The following is a 24,167-nucleotide window of genomic DNA, read 5'->3' on the forward strand; positions in this document are numbered from 1 at the left end:
ATGGGAACTTCTGGCTCTTGGTTGGGAGGACTGAGGAAAGGCGAAGGAAGAGTTGAGTTGGGGAAAGAGGAGGATATGATCCTGACAGCGTTGTTCCCCAGGGCTTCAAGGAGCATCTGTCCTCTTGACAGTGGGAGCAGTTCATCAGGAGGAAAGGAAATCACTTCTTTGATTCTGACGCATTTCCTAAAACTACAAAATAGAGATTTAAATTCAACAAATATATTTTGAGCAGTTTTTGAATTTTATCCAGACCTGAGAAAAGGCTGACACAGAACATTCAGATGACTAACTGAGGGGAACTTCAGGCAGGAGGAAGAGAATGTACAGAGGTGAGAGGAAGTGAAACTGTGTGACCTGTTTGGGAACTCTGGTCTTCCAGGGTGACTGGGAGAGGGTGACTGGGAGAGGATTGGATAGCAGAGGCTGTAAGAGATGAAGCTGGGTGGAGGCTCAGAACAGCCTCGGTGCCTAACTCTGCAGCACCCCGTTCGTGGAGATGACAGTGATTGGGACATCCTGGCATTGGCAGTGCGCAGCCTGCATCCGAGAGGGCTTGTGGGTTTACTGAGAGATTTGCGTTTTATCCCTTCAGCCAGTGTTCCTCAGGGTGCTGTGTTTCTTCAGTACCCAGCAAAATTAATCGGGGCAAAGTCCTAGATACTTGAGACTTTATATAAATACCTTGTGGTAAAAAATTAGAGATGATATACCTATAATAGTTTCACACTCACTTTCTTGTACTCTCTTGTATTCTTCATAATGCTTTTTTGAGTGGGAGGGAAAGGTGTGGAATAGCTAACATTCCAGGAATGACCCATAATATGCAGGCATTTTTGTACATGCGTACAAAAGAATAATTGCCCAGGTTTTTGGCCTTCATGTAAATTTTGTCTTTCGTATGTGTCGTGGTATTAAAAAGATTGTGAACCTTTTCTGTAGTCAGTGGGGAAACACTGAAGGTTTTATTTAATTTATCTAAAAAATGAGAATAAGAAAATGAGATTTCTGTCTTAGATTACTCTGCTGGCAAATGAAGAGTAGACCAAGAGGAGGTCAGGGTGGGAGTCAGGGACACCAGTTAGGAAATTACTGCTGTAATTGAGGCAAGAAATGATGAAGCCTGGATATTGGAAGATTTGGAAAGGAGATGAGTAAGAGAAATATTCTCAGAGCTCAGAGGGTAGAAATTGAAAGGAACAAGTAAATGTTCATCTCTAGATGAAGCAGACCATCAGAGAGACTTTCAGGTTTCTGATCGAAATGACTAGGTGGATGGACATGCCATTAATCATAAAACAGTGGGTGAAGGTAGGAAGGATGTGCTGACTTTGAGGTGCCTGTGATTCACCAAAGCATCTCAACTGGTTGAGGACAGTAGGCAGTTAGTATTTCAGTTTGAAATGCAAGAGGAAGGTCTGAGTTTATATTTGAGTGAGTCTACTTGAAAGAGGTGAGGGGCACTTGGTAGATAAAATTAACGGGAAAGTCTATCGAGTGTGAATCAAGGGCCAAGAGCAGAATTCTGGGAATATTAACATCTAGGAGTCCCATAGAGGAAGACCCGTCAGAAAAGGCACTTGAGATGAAGATGAGAGTCTTAAAAGCAAAGCAATAGGCATAGAAAACATAAAAAAGGACATAGCCACATTGCTGCAGAGAGCTAAATTACAAGTACCCACAGGTTTTGGTTGCTGGGAGATCTTTAATAATCCTTTACACTTAACGGTTTAGTGGAGCCATGAACATAGGTGAAGAATGAGAAGACCTTGCCATGTTTGGTTAAGGCATGAAGGAGGGTGAGAGAAGCAGAGACAAAAACTGTTTACTTTGAGTATAAGCAGAAAAATATTTCTGTGAATATATTCTCTTTATGGGCTGTAACATGGAGAAGACTGTTCACCAGTAATGAATACTACTTTGTCATCTTGCCTAACACTTCACCCCTTTGTGTGGCACTCAAAAAAGGCATATCAAAATGAGGGAGAGTATGAATTATAGGAATTATCTGTTCTAACTTCTAAAAGGAGAAAAGACAAGTGAATGGTAGAGGGAGCGGCAGAGTAGGAAGACTTCTATCTGTGATGCAGGCTGGGAGAGATTTCAGCATGTTTCTGTGCTGAAGGAACGCAGAGAGGGAAGGCTTCCAGTACAGGTAAGGGGTTTGACCAGTACCACAGAGGCATGGGGAAGAAACTGGGAGACAGAGTCTGTAGTGTGAGGACACGGCCTAGGCCTGATGAAAGCCAAGCACCATGCAGAGAGAGAGAACACTGAATGATCTCTCAGTGACTAAAAAAGAGAAACTTAAAAAAAGTTACCCAAATTATTTTAAGATAATCCAAATTATTTAAAGTGGAAAAAAAAAAAAACCCGTATAGAAATGTGTCAAATGACAGTGTTTTCATAGTTGAAGATAATTGTGTTATGAGTAGAGTGGGTTTTGAGGGCAGGTAGATCAATTCTGTTTGGGGAGTCCTCCCCACCATCACATCCTACACTCGCTGTAGTATCAAATGGTACTTCATGCTAGGATACCCCAAATATAAAAACACGTTGTAATAGATACTAAATATGTAATGATTAATGGATATTGTCTTGTAGGCCTGAAACTGTCTGTCATCTCTCATTTAATCAAAATCCAAAAGTGCTTTTTCACATGTCAATGTCATGGTCTCTGACTTTTCGCTATTTTTCTATTTTGACATTTGCTTAAAATGTAATATTAAGTATCATAGAATGTTTTCACACAAAATACACATCTTTTAACATTGGTGTCTTTTGTTTGGAACGATGCCAGAAATTGCTGGGTGTTATTTAAATTACAAATCATCTGGAAAAAGTGAATTACTGATCCTCTGATACAGGGATATATTTAATTTTTAATGCCTTCTTGCACTAACTGCTTAAAAATTCTCCTGATATGATTTTTAATATTGTAGTTAAAACAACAGATTTTTAATTCATTCTACAAATATTTAAGATCCTACTGTTGCCAAGCCCAGATGGCTCTCATAGGTTCTTTCAAACATTTAAGAAACAGATAAATCCTATATTATTTAAACTCTTCCATGGCTTAAAGAAAAAGGAAAGCTTTGAAGCCAGGGTAACATGGTAGCACATAAAAAGACTACAGTCCAGTTTTACTTCTGTAAACAAATACAGTAGAGTAAATATAATTATTTTAAAAGATAATACAACAAAATCATTCAGGACGCATTCCTGGAATTCAAGGGTGTTTTGCTATTAGAGAATTGTTTTTGGTATTAGAGAATTATTATACCACAGTACTAGGTCAAAAGGAGAAAAATCCTATGCCATCTTAGTGGATACATAAAATTGGTTGACAAATGACAGCTGGATAGATATCCAAATCTGTTATCCATCGCCATTAAAAAAATACATGTACCTTGTTAAGCTTCTTGATAGTTATTGTTTACTACCAAATACTATTAGCCAAAAGCTAACATCACATTTAGTTATCAAACACTAGAAATTCTTTCTCCAATGTGGTAGCCACTAGCCACATGTACTATTGAGCACTTGAAATATGGCTAGTCTGAATTAAAATGTGTTGAAAGTATAAAGTACAGGATTTCAAAGACTTCATACAAGAAAAAGAAAAAATATCTCAGTAGTTTTATGTTGATTGCAAGTTGAAATCATTTTTAATATATTATTAAATAAAGTATATTAAAATTAATATCATTGTTCTTTTGCCTTTATTTTTAACTTCATTAAGGAATAATTGAAAAATATAATTGTATATATTTAAAGTGTACAACATGATTTCTTTTTTTTTTAAAGATTTTATTTATTTATTAGAGAGAGATCATAAGTAGGCAGACAGGCAGGCAGAGGGAGAGGGAGAAGCAGGCTCCCCACTCAGCAGGGAGCCCGATGAGGGGCTTGATCCCAGGATGCTGGGATCATGACCTGAGCCGAAGGCAGACACTTAACCCACTGAGCCACCCAGGCGCCCCTGATGATTTCATATACATATACATTGCAGAATGATTTCCAAGATCGAGATAAGTGACACATACATCACCTCGTATAGCTTTTTTTTTTTTTTTTATGTTTGTGTTGAAAATGCTTAAGATTTACTCTTAGTAACTTTCAGGTGTACAATACAGTATTATTAACTGCAGTCTTTTGACTTTTTTAAAAAAAGGTATTTACTTTAAAAATTACATATGTGCCACATTTGTGGCTCACATTTAAATTAAAGCCAGGAACAAGACAACAGTGTTACTTAACATTATTCTAGAAACACTAGCCAATGCTGGAAATATGAGAAGGAAAAGGCATAATTTTTGGAAAGGAGGCTATAAAATCATCATCATTTGCAGATGATATGATTATGTACTAGAATTCTTAGGAAAATAGACAAACTATTAGGAACAATAAGTTGGCAGGTCACAAAGTTAATAGACAAAAATCAATAGCTTTAGGAACTCTAGGAACATGAAAGATCATTAAATGATAAATCGTACCATGCCCTTGCCTAAGAAGACACAATAAAGTAAAGGTGTCAGCTTTTCTTAATCTGTGTATTCAGTGAAGTCCCAATTAAAATACAGAATTTTTTAATTGTTTTTTAATTGGAAAGTTTACCTGAAAAAACATGAAAATACTCAGGAAAATTCTGGAAAAGAAGAGTGATAGAGGGAGCACTAGTCCCACCAGATAATAAAGCATATTCTGAAGCTATGGGAATGATATTTGTGCATCAACAATGAAGATAGATTCTCATTTGCAGCCAAACAATCCAGTGCATTCCAATGCATAAACTCTAAATAAATCAGAACAAAACTCATTTGACTCAGAGGTCTATTGATACGAGAGAAATAATGGGTAAATAAATGGAACAGAATAGAGTCCAGAAACAGACCAACAGAACAGAAATACTGGCAACTCCCTTGGCAAAGGGTTACATTTCTGTAGTTAAAAAAAGAACAGCAATACAAAACAACAGTGCCATACTGTTTTTGTTTTTGTTTCTTTTTCTGCTTTCAGAATGATGAAATTTATTGATAACAGCGCTGTCTAGGACATAAGTGAATGGGTACTTTAAAAAAATTATTGGGGCACCTGGGTGGCTCAGTCAAACATCTGCCTTCGGCTCAGGTCGTGATCTCAGGGTCCTGGGATCAAGCCCCGCATCAGGCTCCCTGCTCAGCAGGGGGCCTGCTTCTCCCTTTCCTGCTCCCCCTGCTTGTCCTCTCTTTCTCTGTCTGTGTCAAATAAAATCTTTTTAAAAAAATTATTTGAAAGAGAGAGTATTTGTGAGAGGAAGGGCAGAGGGAAAGAATCTCAAGCAGACTCCCCTCTGAGCACAGAGCCCGATGCAGGGCTCGATCCTACAACCCATGAGAGCATGACCTATGCCAAAACCAAGAGTGGGTCACCCAACCAACTGAGCCACCCAGGTGCCCCTGAATGGGTACTTTTTTACACTGTAGTAAATCGATGCAAACACTCTGAAGGGCAGTTTTGTGCTTATGTCAAAACTTAAAAGCATGAAATTTACCCTTAGGTATGTTTGCAAAGTTTGCCAAGATATACATACATGCACACACACAACATTATTGCAGTATTAAAACAGGAATTATGTCAGTGAGAAATCAGTTGGACAGTATGCCACATCTATAAAAAAGGAATGGGGTGGATTTCTATGTGCAGATAAAGAGGTGCCTATAAGATACATCATTAAATGAGAAAAGCAAGGTATAAGAACAGTGTATATAGTATCATTCTCTTAGTGCAAATCCAAAATGGAATTTTGTACATAATTATTGGAAGAGATCAGAAAAACGTAAGGGCTTACCAGTAGGGAGAGGGTTCGTTAGATTTGATGATAGAAACTATTCATTTTCTACCTTTCTTCAGTGTTTGAGTTTTCTAATGTTTTACCCCAATTTTCTTTTGTTGTTTGTATAATATTTTACATGTCAGCAGTTTACATGTTATTGGGATGATGGGATTTTAGGATAATTTTTAATTTCCTTATCGTTCCCAATTTTTTATGTCAGACACCTTTAATAGTTTTTAAAGTCCAGATCAGTCTTAAAAATAAAGAGCAAAAATACCCCAAGCCTTACTGAACACAATCTATGTATTAGTCAGCAATGCTCATATTTTATGTACCCTTTAAGCTTATTTTAAAAATTACGTTGTCACTATTTTGTAAGTTTTTGGCCTAAAACAGTGAAATTCTGTCCTGAAGTGAATATTGGGCTTACGTAGTCAAATAAATTGAAGAACATCATTTAAGTTTAAAGGGTATATTTGCAAAACAAAAAGTGCAGCTAGACAAATATGCTGCATTAAGCAAGAAACTCAATATTCTGTCTCATCTAAAGATTTTTACCATTTAGCAAATATTTGATCTTTTTTTTTTCTTTGTTTCTTGGTCCAGAACAGGCTATTTAACAGTAGTTCTAGAAAAATTAGTTTAGAAGCCCCAAACTGCTCATAGTCAAGGAAAAAAAATCTTGGGCTAGTTCAAGGAAACTATTTTAATTAGAGATTAAAAAAATCTTTTGGATTCCTCCTCTTTAATACTTTTTGTATATGTTTGCTACATCATCACTGCCAGTAGGCCCTTGTTTTCTCCTTCCTCCAGGAATTCTGTAGCAGCTCCTGGGCTGGTTTTCCTCCCTGCCTCCCTGCCATGAGGAGTACCCCTTGCCATGAGCTTTCCAAATGCAAATCTGACCATGTCATTCTGCAGTGTAAAGCCCTTCAGGACTCCTTATTGCTTTCGGAATAAATTCACGCTCCTCTGTGAGGCTCCTCGTAACCCAGTCCTTAACCACTAACTAGTCTTTCACTTAGTTTGCCTCTCACCCTTTAAAGCTGAGCCTTCCTGGTACAATTACACTCTCCCTTTGAGGTTAGGCCTGTATCTTCCAGAGCAGCCCCTGCTCCTGTCTTTCAAAGCTATTAAAACATGTCATTGTACTTACCAGTTCCCACTGGACTCTGCAAAACTCTGAAGATGGCAACTCTTCATCTTTCACCATGTTTGAGGTGTAGTAGATGTTCAGTAAATGTTGAGTCTAGGAGAAACTATTATTCAACAGATTACCAAAATAGATGTTTGTACTGTGAAAAAAAATGAGTAGTCGACATGAGCCGAGTATACTTGAAACAATTTTGAAATGTAATATATATTGTCTTATGTAAGTATGGTTTCTTCTGATTTGAGTAATGCTGTGGAGTCTTGATGTCATATGTGAAAATATTGTTATGAAATACGTGACACTATTGTTCTGTATTAGACTGGACAATATACTTAAGTGATACTGTTTTTCAATCTGTTTGATGTAGCTCATTCAGCTGATTCTGAATCATCTTACACTACCAGACCTGTGTAGATTAGCCCAGACTTGCAAACTACTGAACCAGCATTGCTGTGATCCTCTACAATACATCCATCTCAATCTGCAGCCGTACTGGGCAAAACTAAATGATATCTCTCTGGAATTTCTGCAGCCTCGCTGCACCCTTGTTCAGTGGCTTAATTTATCTTGGACTGGCAATAGGGGCTTCATCTCTGTGGCGGGATTTAGCAGGTTAGTACCAAGCCTCGCTGCGCTCATTTACCGGCACACAGTACTTACTGTTGAGTCGTTTGCATAGGAACAGTTTGAAAGTATCTACTGTATACTTTACAGAAATAAAAAAGAAACCCATTTTGTGTCTCGTCACGTTCAGAATGCTTCTACTTATCAAAATGAGTGAGTTTCACCATCCTCTTCAGCTAAACTTCACAACAATATGAAACAAAACTCTGCCCTTTCCCTCCAATTTTGTAAATCCCAAGTAACTTTCGGCATACCTCCTTTTTTTTCTCATATTTTCAACACAGATGATTAACACATTTTAAAAACTATTTCCAAATCAAAATCCACCTCTCTAATGTGATTTGTCAGAAATGGAAAACAATTTATTATAGAACATTTTTAATTAAATCTTAATTACATGTGCAATACATCACCCAAATTTAGAAGCTCATTTAAACTAATTATGTTGAAAATGCAATTGCATGCTAAGTAGGCGACCACACTTGCAGACCTGCCCAGGTGTTTCTGCTCCTTTCTATTTAAGCATTTCGTTTTCTTACTATTAAATGTCACCTGTTAAACATTTTGAAAGCTTGCACAAGTGCATATTCATTTAGTAATGCCATATTAATTTTGCTTATGATACAAACAGGTGTTTTTCTCTTAACCTTGATGAGGGTTATTCTCATTGTACGTTACAGTATAATCCCATCATTTCATTAAGTTAAATAATGGAGGAGTAGAAACTGGGGAAATTACCTGTTATTTTTGATTAATGCATAATCTTCTGTTCGGTTTTTAGAAGTTAAAAATGAACAACAGCTTTTTCTTCACACATGTATCAGTGGATACATTCTTGAACAGTGGTTTATGAATTAGAAATTTGTATATTGAGCCTTGTTTTCCCTTGACTAGACTATAAAAATAAAGATGCAGTTCCAGAAATAAATATTTGATGCCATAAAATTCGGATGAAATAATAATATTTGGGAGAGTAACTGTGTTCATAGTGCCAATATTGATAGTTTATGCAACAAAGTAAAAAAATAAACACAAGCAGTAATGGCTTATAGCACATGTTGAAACCCTGGGTGCACTGAGTTCCTTTCTTTCCCGCCAAAAATAGAGCCAGGGAAAGGAGATCTTACATAAAACATTATGGTATTGTGGGTCAGAGAGTATAAAGATTTTTTTTATAACTTGCTGTGTGTACAAAATATTTTCTGTTATGTAAATTTGCTTAGGAGATATCTAAGGTAAAAAAAATAGGCATTTCTTTTTTGGCAGTTTGATTTTGGTGAATTTTTATAGAATCCACATTTTAAAAATTGCTGGACATTTGACAGCTATCCAGTGAAACTTGCTCCCTCCCCCCTGCCCACCCTTCATCTGAAAATTTTCTTCCCTGCTAATAGGACCAAGAAGGACTGAAGCTAATGATGACTGTGGGTGTTTAGAGCATGCATTGTGGCTCATAAATCAAGACTGACTAACTCATAGATAGAATGACTGGTGTCAGTAAGCATTATTTTACATTATAAGGATCTTGCAGGTTATTTTAATTCCTCTCAGAGCTCTTTCTTCAGTGTTTCCCACTACTAGGAATTTATTGTTTGTTTTCATCCTTAGTGTTTAAGAAATTATAGTGAGTGTTGACTGTGTAAAGAAATGTTTAACATAGTTCCTACGTCAGGCTATAGGAAGAATAAAGATATAAACATGTAAACATCCTTCCTGTATTTTTATTAATAAAATAACCGGATGATAACTAATGAGTGTAGACCTTAAAACATTGGTAGTGAACAGCTGAAGTCCAGCTTCTTCGGCAAAACGTTGCATATGACCATGATATAATGAGTAAAATGGAACAGTAGTATTAAATCACTGTTTTAAAACTCCCTTTGTTTCACTCATTCTGGTGCATGAGCAGAGGCATAAGTTGTGAGAAGAAAGTTTAGTAATGCTACTTTTAAATTTTAGAATCATAATGGATAAAGATCTTCTTTTGCAAGATTAAAGCTCTAGTCTACTTTCTCACCAGCAATTTCTCTTCTATTTTCAATTCAGCCATGTTAGTTGCTGGGGGGCTGTTTGAATAATCACAACGGTACATACATAAATTTAAGTTTTCCATATTTTACAGTAGTATTTCAGCCACTAAAACTATAAATCTTGATAACATTCCTTTAAGCATAGTCCTTGTTCCCATGAAGAAAATAAAATGTTTAAATACCAGGAAGAGAGAATTCTCTTTTTGGGTGGGAGATACTGGAGTCTTGCCTACTGATTGCTGTGGGCCTCCTTGACTTGACTGAGGAATTGATAGTCATTATGGCTTGTAGGCAGCATTCCCAGAATAAACAATACATATTCATGGCTTGATTATTAATGAATAATCTGTGAATAAGTATGGTCTATTTATGCTCATTACTGTGAAGAAGACTTATTTATAATACTTTAAAGAAAAAAGTACATTTTTAAACTAGAGACCAGTGATGATGAGCTGCTGTTGAGCAAGTCTTTGGGAAAAGTTTGATACGGTTTATTTTTGTTGCCGAAAAACCTTTCCTCACAGGTTGGAACTGTTTAACTGGATTTCAAAGAACTTTTTAGGAATTGATATTATTCAAAAGAGTAGGAAAGTAGGTTGAATTGGAATAACAAGAACTTAAAAGTTTTAATCAGTTATCAAAATCCTATTCTATCTCCAGCTTTGTGATTTGCAACTTCAAGTACTGCTCATGCATATCATTACTCATTAGAACCACATCTTTTATAATTCCACTTTTCTTTTATAATAGAGTTCCCTAGTCTTTGATATTTCTTTGCCCCCACCCCCACCCCACCTGTTTGTGCTTTGAGGCTTAATCGTATCACTCTGATGCTCAAAAAGCCTTAGGTTTATTTTTTCCACTACTATTTTTCTTTGGATAGTTGCCCAAATTAATCACCTTGATCTCCACCTCAGTTATGGAGAGATTTTTATCCCTGACTCCTCTAATTGTTTCATTCAGAAAACATTCTTGGATGCTTTTTAGATTCAAGAATTTTATTAGGTGTTTTGACACAGAGCTACAATTTTATGGGATAAAGAGCTTATTGCTTATTTGTTTGTTTGTTTATTCAATTGCCTACCTATGCTTTATACAGTTACCTCTTTTAGAATGTCAATTCCCAGAGATTTAAGGCAATTTTAAGACTTTCTTTCTCCTGCCAACAAGGAGTTTTGTTTTTAATGGCTTTATTTTGGATCAGATGTATTAAAAAATGTTCCAAATTATAAGGGATTAAAGATTTATCTTAAATATGCTGTTTCAGAAAACTCAGAATCAGCTAATAAAATGTACCGTTAGGAATCAGAAGCCATAGACATTTACGTCTCATTCTCCCCTTCCCTTTTTTCCCCCCCTTACCTTTATACATCAGGCAAGTTCTGAGGATTGGTGCCTTTTATTTTGATGAGTAAACTCAGATTAAATGATTTATTCATATGATTTTATCATTTTAGGGTGCAAGTTACCATGTAGTAAATTACTTCTTATGTGCCTATATTACTCTGGACAAATTACTTCACCACATAAGGATAAGCCATTTCTTTCTTTTCCCATAGCAAGAGACCTAGTTTAGGTCTTCTCATAATACCCTCAATATCAGGAAATACTTTATGAGAATTCATATCATGGAATGAAGAGGCTGTAGGAAATAAAGAAGCTGTAGTTCTCCTTTTAGGTGACCAGTATCACAATTGAGACGAATACATAGATGACCAAGACAAAAACATGTATGTAATTATGCAGTAACATAAAACTTACATGAGGAGCATTAAGGAAAGAAACAAGAGTTGTGTTCGGCTAATTAATTGAGTCTGCTACTACGTCTGCCTTCTTGAACTGCAGAGATCATGAAGAAGTAGGTAGTATAGATCCTATAAGTTTAGGAAGACACAGTATAGGGATATTAACTAAATAATCTGCTCAGAGTAAAAATATGCAATATAGAAAAAGAGAGGGAAAGTCCAAAAGGTACTGTAGGCATGATCATTATCTTTATTGTGCTTTCAAATTCTGTCATTCATTAAATCAATTTGGGAACTTTTCTAGTCTGTTAACAGTTAGCTTTCTGCTGACTGGCTTCTCTCTAAATTCTTTAGAGGAGAAAAGTTCAATAATGAGGTAAGGAGAAAAGAGATGTCAAAGTGTTGCAAGTATCAAATCAAAATAGAATAGTTTTTAGTTCTTGAAACCCTACATCCATTTCTAGGTTGCTAGCTTACAAAAATATGAAGAACTACTTGTAACTACTATTTATACTCAAAGTTAGGTAAAATTGTTAATTTCATCATATTTCTTGGGAATAGTTTAACCCTAGTAAGGGAAAAATACCCTGAGCCCATAGAACTTAGTCTGTTCTGGAGTAGAGGAAACTTAAATTCTTCAAGTGAATTTTCTTAATTGGAAGATACATTCAGTAAACTCTCATCAAATGTTTTTTCCATGCCTGACATTGTGCTAAGGATTGGGTATGCCAAAAATCTGTTTCGGTTGCCAAAGGATTTGAGGCAACTTATAAATCTCAATCTTCCCTACAAATTAGTAGGGAAGGACATTGTAGTTAAGAGGGAAAAAAATGTAGTGGTTTAGGAATAGATGAGCCTGAGTTCAGTTCAGTGTAGAGAAGGTGTGTCATAATTTAGTATACATTGCCCACTTTTGAAATAGATCCAGAATCTGAATATTGAGCACCACATTCAGTGCTACCATCTGGATCCAGTGCACCATCTTCTCTTTCCTGAGTATTTTAGTGGTGTCTTGACTGTCCCCTTATTTTTACTCCTCTTCCCCTTCAGTCTATGCTGTACACAGAAACCAGAGTGATCCTGCTGAGACACAAGGAGGTTGTGTCACTCTTATGCTCAAAGCCCTCTCATGATTGAGAATGCCATCTCCCTCAAAGCCGAAGTGTTTATGGGACACACATTATATGAACTGCCTCTTAACCTCTCTGACCTGCTCCTCATCTCTCCCTCACTTTGTACCTCCTACATTAGTCTCTTTACGCTTCCTCACTCTACGTGGTATCCTGCCCCAGAGCCGTTGTGCTTGCCCTTCCCTCGGCCTGGAATGTTCTTTCCCAGATACCTGCTTTGCTTACTGCCGTACTTCCTTTGGGTCTTGGGTCTTGACTCATCTTCTCGGTGAGGCATCTCTGACAACCCTACCTACCCTTGATACTTCCTATTGCCCTTCCCTGCTTTTATTTCCTCCTCCACACTTTTCACTTTCTAATACTATTTGTTTTACTCATTTACTTGTTTATAGCCTACCTCTCCTACTAAAATATCAGTAAGCTCCATGAGAGCCAGGAATTTGTTTTGTCCACTGCTAACTCCCCAGGGCCTAGAGTAATGCCTGGATCATAATAGGAGCTCAGTAAATATTTGTTGAATGAATAAGTGAACATGCTTGGTGTAAACCGCAGTTTAGCTAATTCAATTTAGCAAAGGTAACAGTAGTGAGACAGGTTGGAAGAAATCTGGGAGAGGGAGTAGCTTGAGGAGTGTCAGGGAATTTTAAGGAAGGGGTGGGCAGTTGTGTGAAATGCCACAATAAGTCAAGTAATTCAAGCACTGAAAAGAAAGGGCATTGAGTTTGGCATTTAAAAGGAAAGGGCAAATTTAGGGAGAGCAAAACACATATTGCAATGGAGTAAGAATAAATGGGTGTTCAGGTATAAATAAGATATGTGGGCAATAGTTATTTTCAACATTTAAAATAAATTTGTAGCAATTGAATTTTTTATTGTTGTTTGAATGTGAGTTGGCCAAGATTCAACTTGTATTTTCATGTTTGTGGGGTGCTTTGACCTTTACCAACTGCTTTCACATATTGTTTGATGTTCAAAACCATGAGGCAGTTTGGTGAGTGCTGTTATGTAATTCTAGTCTGCCTTTTACAGCTGAGAAAGTGCTGAGACTTGGGTAAATGCCTTTTCCAAGGTCACATGCCAGGAAGTGGAACAGGGCAAGAAATTAATCGTTTGACTTAGAAGTCCAGTGTTACTTCTTTTATTTTCATAAGGGATTGATTTAGTTAATTTTCCTTTATATGTCTATTTGGAAGCTAATTAATCCATTCAGGAAAAAAGACGTGGCATAAATAAACTAACAGTATGTTACTGATGCACCGTGGCACTGTGTTAGGCAAGAAAATGTCAAGAGACCTGGACAGGGGTAATTGGTGCACTTAAGGGTTCAGTTTGCTTAGTTGATGAAGTTTCATGGATTCAAATATTCCTAGACTCACATTTACTTTTATATGATTTTCAGATGATGATTATAGACAGGACTGTCCTCCCCCATCTGTAATGCAACTACAATAAATATTGTTATTACCACTCTGATACAGAGTTTTATGTCTGCCATGTTGAATTATTTCTGTGTATTTATGTGAAGCTGTAATTGAATATCTTGTAATAATTTCAACATCAGTCTAGTAAATAGTAACAGTTTTAAGGAACATTACAATAGGACAGTTAAACCAGTTCAGACATTTCCTTAGTTGAGAGGAGGCTAGTCTGATTTATTTTGAGGTCATTTAATTAAAGCTTTCACCTTGTGTGCCACATTCAAAATAAATTATCCAGTACTGTATGGGTATTGTTTAGGGGGAAATACTTCTAAGAGTTATGTTATGTTTTTGGTTTTTGGGCTCTACCAATTCAGATGTGAATTTTAGATAGGAGAAAATACATTCTCTACTTTCTTAATTTTTCACTTCGCGTTAGCTGACTTTTTATATGATATGAATACATCTTATCATATCAGGTTGAATTATTTTAGCCTAATCATGCCTATTTTGGTAAGTAGTAAATGAGAATTTAAGGGAAACAAGTTTTACATTTTCTGTAATAGAAATCCATTCTTCTGAAGGTATCTACTAAGAGTTGAGGTAATTCCAATGTACTTGCAAAAGTATCTTTTAGTTTTACAAAATTCACACGGAACATTGTTTTTACAGGTTTCTGAAGGTTTGTGGATCTGAATTAGTGCGCCTTGAATTATCTTGCAGCCACTTTCTTAATGAAACTTGCTTGGAGATTATTTCTGAGATGTGTCCAAATCTACAGGACTTAAATCTCTCATCCTGTGATAAACTACCACCTCAAGCTTTCAACCACATTGCCAAGTTATGCGGTCTTAGACGACTTGTTCTCTATAGAACAAAAGTAGAGGTAAGAATAATCATCATTTACATCTTTGCTAGTGTGATAGCCAGCTGAATATTTAGTTGCCTGTAATTGCTCATGATAATATGCTTTCTGATTTTTAAATAGATTTTGATGCCACTTGACTATTCTAAAATTAATAGAGCTGATTCAGTCGTTTCAAAATTATTTAGTCTATTGTATTGTTTGTATAATTATAGGAAAACGTTCTTCTCTGTGTTTTAAAATTTTTGTAAGGTTGTTCATGTTTCTAGGTAAAAAAATAAGCAATGGGTTGAGGGGAGCTGAAATGCTGGCAGGGAATGAATTAGAGAAGGAGGTAGAATGAGGAGGAAGCAAAGTGGAATTTATCCAGGGCTAGACTTAGAAGTTAAAGTTCTCAGTACCATGGGGCGCCTGGGTGGCTCAGTTGGTTAAACATCTGCCTTAGGCTCAGGTCATGATCCCAGTGTCCTGAAATCGAACCCTGAGCCAGTCTCCCTGCTCATCGGGGAGTCTGCTTCTTCCTCTCCCTGCTCTTGCGCTCTCTCTCTCTCCCTCTCTCTCCCTCTCAAATAAATAAATAAAATCTTAAAAAAATTTTTTTTCCATACCATAGTTTAGGAGTCTCATTAATGAAAAATGGAATCTTGTCATTTATATTGATCTACTTGCTTTTTTTCACATAGTATCTCTAGGACTTCTTTCCAGATCACTACATAGAACATTTGACTCTTTTCATTAACTGTGTAGTATAGGTTATACCATAATCTATTCATCCATTCCCCAAGTGATCAGCCTTCAGGTTTTTCCAGTTGTTTTCCTTTTACAAATTATCTAGCAATAACATTCTTTTGTGCAGAGTTTTGATATACATGCTGTTATTGCTGTAGGATAGAGTCCTGTAAGTGGTATTGCTGGATCAAAGAGGATGTGCCTGGGCCCCTGTAGTAAACACCCACTTACTGTCATATACTCCTTTCCTCTACTCCAGTCATGTTGACCTTTCTGTTACTTGAACATTCTGACCTGGTCCCAGCTCATGGCTCTTGCTTTTCTGCCTGTCTAGAATATTCTTCCAGCTTATTATGTGGCTGCCCTTTTCTTAGCTCAGTGTTCAAGTATTTTTTTTCTTCAGAGATCACTTTTTGGACATTGATAAAAAGGTAGCCCCCCCACTTTCTGGTTTGTTTCTTTCATATCATCCAGTTTTATTTCCTTCTTAGCATCTGAAGTGATTTTGTTTTCTTCCTGATATCTGTCTCCTTATACTGGGATATAAATGTCATGAAGGTAGGAGCCTTGTACATCTTTTTCATTGCCATATTTCCAATGTCTAGAATGGTACTTGGTAAGATTGGTCATTTGATAAATATTTATTAAGTGAATGAATAAGATAACCAAATTACTTTTCCAAAATGGTATACCAGATGCTTTCCCGCTATAGTGAACCCTTGACTATCTTGAATTTTTGTATTTAACCTCTGGTATTTCAGTTTTCTTTTCTCTAAAATGGAGAGAATAAAAATACATATCTCAGGGTCATTGTGAGAATTAAATTACATGTAAAGTGCAAATTACATGTAAAGTGCCTAGAAGGTACCTAGAACATAGTAAACTCTCAATAAATAAATGTTAGTGCTAATAATATCATCATGGCAGTTTTGTAGTATGTTTTACTCTATGGTAGGGAAAATCTCATCTCTATTCTTTTTAAAAATTTTTGTTAATCCTTGTATATTCTTCTTCTGGTTGTATCTTTCAGCAAGGATTTTATTAGAAGTACATTATATTTCATTTTGCTCTTTAATAAGGCTTCCTATCATTCATGTAGGCCTTGTTTTACATCCAAGAGCATGTTATAGTTTTCTTCACTAAGGTCTTATATCCTGGTTAGAAGATTTATCTTTTGCCTTTTATAGTCTCAGATACTGTTTCTTCTATTTAATTTTGATTGACTATTGTTAGTTTAGAGTTTATTGTTTTTTCTATATATATCTTGTATCTGCTCAGCTTGTTGAATGCTCATAATTGTTCTAATAACTTTTTACTTATGTTTTTTGGATTTTCTAATGATACAATTATATAACCTCAAAATTAATACACTTTTTCTTTCTTTTTCAGTATTTGAAGTGTTGCTTCATTAGATAGAACTTAATAAGTAGTGTGGAATAATAGAATCATAACAGATACACCAGTCTTATTTTTAATATAGTGGGGATATGTTATTATTTCATTTCAAAAATATCTATACAACAAATATTTGACTACCTATTATGTGCCAGGCACTGTTTTAGGCACTGGAACTTTAGTATCGAATTAAACAGACAGCTTCTAATGCAGCTTACTAATTTTATATGTTGTTTGATGTTGCTTTCTGCTAAGTAGTTTTTATCATTCTTGTTTGATTAAGAATATTTTATTAAAAATTATATTATTTTTAAGCCTCCATTACTGCATTCATCTTTTTTATTATTTTACTTAAGAGTATAATGACTTATGTTGAATAGTCCTTGCATCCCTCCATGTTTTTAATTTAATAGAAAACTAGGTTAGTTTCCTAATATTTTGGAGCTGAATTGCCTGAATTTGAATTCTAGCCTTATCACTTATGAATTGTTACCTTGAGGAAGTTTCTTGACCCAAATGGAGATAATAATAGTATGCATCACAAAGAGTTGTTGTGAGGCTTAAATGCTTTAATGTACATGCAGTGTCTATAACAGTGTCTATAATAAGTGAGATTGAGTTGTGGTTTTCCTTTTCATGCTATTTTATCAGGTTTGGGGCTAGGATTGTGACTGCATAGCAAAATGATTTGGGAAGCTCCTGTTTTTCTCTTTGATCTGGCATAACTTGAATAGATGGAAATTACCTGTTATAGAATTTACCTATAAAACCATCTCGGTATATAGCCTTTTTTATTGGTAGATCAGAGTATATACCTTTTTACAGACATGGTTTTTTTTCTAATCTATGGAAGCCTGAGTATGTGAGTATAAGAGCTTCTGTTTAATACAGTTATTTTCAATTTGGGGCAAAATGTTTAGCTAGAGTTTAACTGGTGACCTAGTATGTTAGAAAGGAGACTGATTCTAGTTCTGGCCCAGTGACAAGCTTAATGATCTAGGGTGAGTCACATAGTCTCAAATTCCCAGATTTCTTTGTAATATGAAAGGGCTATTGTCCCTGAATGCCAGTTTAAAGATAATATTAGCCCCTGTTTTCATTCTGTCGTGAAATGACTTAACCATTTGTGAGTATAAAATTGTCAGCTATCTTTTCTTGGGTAGGTCTGTCCATTCTTAAATTATACCATATCTTTTTTTTATTGGTATTTTTACTACTTCATTGGTCTGTGTACTATAAACTCTGAGATCCTTTGAGCAAGATAATGCCTCCTTCAAAAATTTTCTGGTTAAATTTAACTTTAAGAAGAAATATAGCAGTTAATTATTGAATAAATCATCGGGAAGAAAAATAGGGTAAGAACCAAGAAATTATATTAACCTGCTAGGTATCTTACATCTGTGATGATTTTTTAAAAAAATATCCCATGGTTGGTGCCTGGGTGGCTCAGTCTGTTGAGCTTCTGCCTTCCGCTCAGGTCATGATCCCAGAGTCCTGGGATCGAGTCCCGCATTGGGCTCCCTGCTCAGCGGGGAGCCTGCTTCTCCCTCTCTTTCTGCCCCTCCGCCTGCTTGTGCTCTCTCTCTCTCAAATAAATAAATAAAATCTTAAAAAGAAATATCCCATGGGATGCTTTTGAAATGTTCTGTATTAACATGATCTAGATGTTAGGAAATCATTAAACGATCCAGTTTTCTTTAATTTACCTTAAGAAACTGATAGAATATGACTATATATTTCTGAAATCATTTTCTTTTATTTTTTATTAATTTCAGGTATACAATATAATGATTCAACAATTCTGTATGTTAGTACTCATTGTGTTAAGTGTACTGTTGATCCCCTTTTACCCACCCTCCCGTTCACCATCCCTCTGGCAACCACCCAGTTGTTCTTTTTATTTAAGAGTGGTTTTTTTGTCTCTTTTTTCCTTTGTTTTGTTTCTTAAATTCCACATAAGAGTATATTTTTTAAAAAGTTTGATTCCTATTTCGAGAGTGGAGATCTATACATATGTATCTAAGTCTAGATAGCATCAGCTCCAGCTTGTTTCAGTTACTTCAATATAGATGTAAAATTATTCTATGAATCCATTAAATAAAATATGTATTGTACCCTGTGTTACTACCTCTTAAAGTTTATTTTTATTAATACATCTGCTAAAATATTATAAAAATAATCTATAACTTTGTTTTATATAATTTTTCTGACATCGAATATGTAAAAAAGTTCATAAAATTAAATTTTAATGATTTACAGTTGACATACAATAAAATAAAAAATAATGCCATTTCAGTGATATAAAAGGGAAAATCCAAAATTGGGAAAAACACAGGCAGTATTTACGTTCATTGCTTCTCAAGTCTGTATTCAGTGCTCTTTACCTGTACTCACTTCTACCGTCCTCTCATCCTTGGGCTCTATCTCAGACACTGACGTGGGTACTAAGCAGCTCACAGGAATAAAGGGAGAAGGCAGCATGATCAGCTGGTCTCTATTAACAAGCAGAAGCTGTAACACTGGTATACATACCAATCTGCAAACACTTCCCTCTTCGCTTAAGCAAAGCATTACGTCACCCCTTCTTTCTTCCATGCATGTACATTTCCTATCCTGCACTCAGTGGTGTTGGTGGAGGAAGAGCAAACAGAATAAGAAGACACGATCTAGGGGCCTGGCTTCTCTCTAAGCCTTCCATGTAATCATTGGCAGTACATTCTGATGTTATAAACTGTTTTGAAAAGAAGGAACAGCAGTTAAATCTTAAACGCCTCTGTTTGCTCTAAGGAAATATGTAGAAGAAAAAGAATATACAAATTTGAACTTCTTGGGAGAGTTTTTTTTTTTTAAACAAGGAATACAAATTATCCAGTGCCACTTTTACCCATTTTTCTAAATTCTACAAAGTTCTAAAATAAGCAAAAATGAATATTATAAAATGTTGAGTCTGTTATAGCATTTAACTTCACAGAGGTTAGATTTATGATTTAGTAGAGTTACACTTTATGTGTCTATATATAATTTCCACTAATAAACATAATACATCTGTGCCATTTTATAAGACTTAAGTAAGTCTGTGTGCATAGTGAACAAAGCTTTAGGCGATATTGGAGACCTGGGTTTTAGTCCCAAAGTTTGGGAAAGCTTCCTGAATATATTGTGTTTGCTGTCCTAGACATTTTGCATTTAATTTAATTCTTTACACTAGTCCAGTGAAAGTGGTGTCACTCTCATCTTACATATGATCAAATGGAGGTCCCAAAGATTAGTAACTTTCCTAGGGGCACAGAGCAATAAGTTAGAGTCAGGTTTTGAACCTGGCTTTGGTGGTCTTAGTGTTATAATTAAAATTATAAGATATATAAAAGCATAGAATGGTGGTTATTCTAATAACTTGGCTGTCTCTATTTAAACCAGAGATTTTTCCTTACTACCTATTCCTTTTCTAGTTTGCAACTGGTAAGGAAGTATGACGTTGTAACTAGCACACACAACATCACAATCCAGTGTAATATATGAACTACTAAGTTATATTATATAAATATTTTCTAGTTGAAACTACTACAGGGAAGTGGAAGTTTTGTCTTTTATTTTTATTATGGTTTTTTTTCTTTAAATTTTTTTATTGTTATGTTAATCACCATACATTACATCATTAGTTTTTGATGTACTGTTCCATGATTCATTGTTTGTGCATAACACCCAGTGGCTCCACGCAGAACGTGCCCTCTTTAATACCCATCACCAGGCTAACCCATCCCCTTACCCCCCTCCCCTCTAGAACCCTCAGTTTGTTTTTCAGAGTCCATCGTCTCCCATGGTTCGGCTCCCCTCCGATTTCCCCCCTTTCATTCTTCCCCTCCTGCTATCTTCTTCTTCTTTTTTTTTTCTTAACATATATTGCATTATTTGTTTCAGAGGTACAGATCTGTGATTCAACAGTCTTGCACAATTCACAGCGCTCACCATAGCACATACCCTCCCCAATGTCTATCACCCAGCCACCCCATCCCTCCCACCCCACCCCCACTCCAGCAACCCTCAGTTTGTTTCCTGAGATTAAGAATTCCTCATATCAGTGAGGTCATATGATACATGTCTTTCTCTGATTGACTTATTTCACTCAGCATAACACCCTCCAGTTCCATCCACGTCATTGCAAATGGCAAGATCTCATTCCTTTTGATGGCTGCATAATATTCCATTGTGTATATATACCACATCTTCTTTATCCATTCATCTGTCGATGGACATCTTGGCTCTTTCCACAGTTTGGCTGTTGTGGACAGTGCTGCTAGTGCTCAACATCGCTCGGCATCAGGGAAATCCAAATCAAAACCTCAATGAGATATCACCTCACACCAGTCAGAATGGCTAAAATTAACAAGTCAGGAAACGACAGATGTTGGCGGGGATGTGGAGAAGGGGGAACCCTCCTACACTGTTGGTGGGAATGCCAGCTGGTGCAGCCACTCTGGAAAACAGTATGGAGGTTCCTCAAAAAGTTGAAAATAGAGCTACCCTATGATCCAGCCATTGTACTACTGGGTATTTACCCCAAAGATACAAATGTAGGGATCCGAAGGGGTATGTGCACCCCGATGTTTTATTTTTATTATGAACAAACTTACTTTGAAGTCTTAGTTGTTCTGCACTTATAAATAAGTTATTTAACTTATATATATTCAAATTACATTTAAGTAATAGTTTGTGGAATCAATATGTAATAAACTGCTTTAAGCAAATAGTTTATATAGGCCAATTCTCAATATTATACTGTAATGGAGAGTAGCATTGGGATAGATAATCCCACAAATAATATTGGCATGTAAAATGATATGCTGTTGATGTCTAGTGGTATGTTCTTCAGTGGTTAGGCATAGCCAGGAGTGTTGCAGGTCTGATTACTCAAGAAGACTGAGAACCTGGGAGAATGAAAGCATAATAGCGTGAGAATTGCCTTTTATGCTGGTAGGTAGATCCAGGCATGCTGATGGGGCCCCTTCCTGAGCCAGTGGTGAAACAGGCAGTGAGCACAGGGCAGTGGGCTTCTCTCTCCCTGACAGATTTTACCATTAGGGCTGCTGCATTGACCACCGAGCCTCATGCGTAACCTTGTTGGGAGCTGGGGTTGTATCCTGGTGCATATCCTTTGTACTGCCTGATTGCTGCTTTGGTAATAAACTAAAATGAGAGCAACTTTAAAATAAGTCCTAGTTGTCATTGTCACCAGTTTTTGAACCCAACTTTTTATCTGGCCTAGTTCATTTAAAAAGTCAAACCTATAAAAAGAAAAAAAACAAAGTAAATTGGTGGCTTCCAGGGGATAAGGGGTAGGGGGAGGATAAGATGAATAGTATTTAAGGGTACAAATGTGTACCGTGTAATAAATAAGCCAAAGAGACCTAATGCACAGTGTAAGGAATATAGACAATAATATTACACTGTAATGATATAATTTATTGATTGCTTCAATCGCAATCATATTACAGTATATAAAGGTATTAAAGTATCATGCTATACACCTTAAATTTACAGAGTGCCACACATCAAATTTATCAAATAAAAAAAAAATTTTTTTTTCTGCCCAGCTCCACTGCTTTGGCTAATACTGTAGCTGGTACTTACAGTGAGAGAAAGCAGCAGTAGGATCTTGTTGAGACTTTAGCTGTGATTAAAACTTTTGCTTAGCAGTAGGGTTCAGGTATCTGATTCACACACTATTTGATAATTTAAAAACTGGGAAGATGTTTGTTGTTTAGTCTGTATCATGGACCTAAGTCATATAACTTAGTCCTTATCTTGGTTTTTCCACTTAAAAGATTTATGTGCTTGGGGAAGTCACTTGTACTAAGCTAAACGTTTATTTGTCTATTAAAAAAAAAAAAAACAACAAGCTTACCCTATCACATAGGCTATTGAGAAGACCAAATTAGGTTATATGTTTAAAAGAACCACACACTTTATAAATCAGATGAACTTGTGTAAATGTGAAAATGGTAGGGCAGATTTACTCAGCATGATCCTACACAAATATTTCCACCTCTGGGAAGTATTCTTATAGATCTTCCTAAATAGGAGTATCTTTCCCATCATGTGCTAAGGGAGATTTAGGCTGAATTATCTCTTTCACCCTTTCGATTTATTTCTGGTGAAAGGAATGTTCATTCCTAATTTGCGAACTCCATAATTGGAAGGACCATGTTTGACTGTATACTTCTTCACGAGTAGTACATAGAACAGTGTCTGGTGTTCACTATAATGAGTATATGTAGTAGGTATTCAGTAAACTTGTGTTGCATGAATAATAGTTAGCTCTTATCAATTCATTTTTTTTCATTATCAGATAAACACATGTATTAAGCAGATGGATGGTTAGATCTGAACTTGAAAAACTTGTAAGAAAATATTTGAACTGTATCTGTTCAGAATTCTTAGCTCTAAAAGATAGTGAAATATAGTTCAACTTGTTTTGTTCATTTATTTCATGAGCTCTTCTTTCATTTTTTAGATGTTTAGGCTTGAGATGAAAAATTGTTTCATCAGAGAAATAACAAATGTCTTCTTATAACTCAACCAAAAAAAAAATCACTGAATAAGCTATTTGCAGAGTTAGTAGTATACATTTGTTGAATTTCAGTGGACACAAAGCAGTAAACATATGCCTTGTAAAGAACAAGATAGTATTGCGATAAAGAGAGGCAAAGTGGACTGGTGTGCAGTAAGCCCAGATGCATACTAAGAATGTCACCAGCTTGTGCTTAGTCGGAGAGGAGTCCATGTTGGGCAACCTTTTTGAGAAGAAATGGCCCTTGAGCCAGGACTTGGGCCTTGTTTACTACATGATCCCAGAGTAACTAGTGAAATGGGTTGGTAAATAGAGTAACTTTCTTTTTAATGAATTTGGTGGATCTTTTAGGTTGTATAGACAACATTTTAGGCAAAAGATGGGAACTTAGAGCAGACAGGAAAGAAACTTGTTGAACTAGGATCTTCTGCCATTCATGATGAAGAGGTAATTATAATAGAGTTAGAGATATAATGATAGGAAGGACTTTGTTTCAGTCCGATTGGTCCTTTTCTTCTCTGTTCACAAGATTCTTACTATGTATGATAAGCACTGATTACAAGCATTTCTTCCATCATACATGATGATGTATTTTCATGAGAGGAGGGCTGTAAAAATTTAACTCATTAAATAGACTTTTAAATACTTAAAAGGAAACCTTTTATTTTGAAATGATTTTAGACTTAAAGAAAAGT

At 35.9% G+C, this 24,167-nt stretch overlaps 1 protein-coding gene across 1 annotated transcript in view; it reads left to right on the forward strand.

Moving 5' to 3' along the window:
- FBXL4 (F-box and leucine rich repeat protein 4) overlaps positions 1–24,167 on the forward strand; it is a 79,415-nt gene that overhangs the window by 27,445 nt on the left and 27,803 nt on the right. The window contains exons 5-6 of the mRNA XM_027602465.1: positions 7,336–7,580; positions 14,588–14,801. Of these exons, the coding sequence (XP_027458266.1) occupies positions 7,336–7,580; positions 14,588–14,801 (459 nt within the window). The remainder of the gene's footprint in view (positions 1–7,335; positions 7,581–14,587; positions 14,802–24,167) is intronic.

Source organism: Zalophus californianus, chromosome 7 (assembly GCF_009762305.2).
Source record: "Zalophus californianus isolate mZalCal1 chromosome 7, mZalCal1.pri.v2, whole genome shotgun sequence".
Lineage (NCBI taxonomy): Eukaryota > Metazoa > Chordata > Mammalia > Carnivora > Otariidae > Zalophus > Zalophus californianus.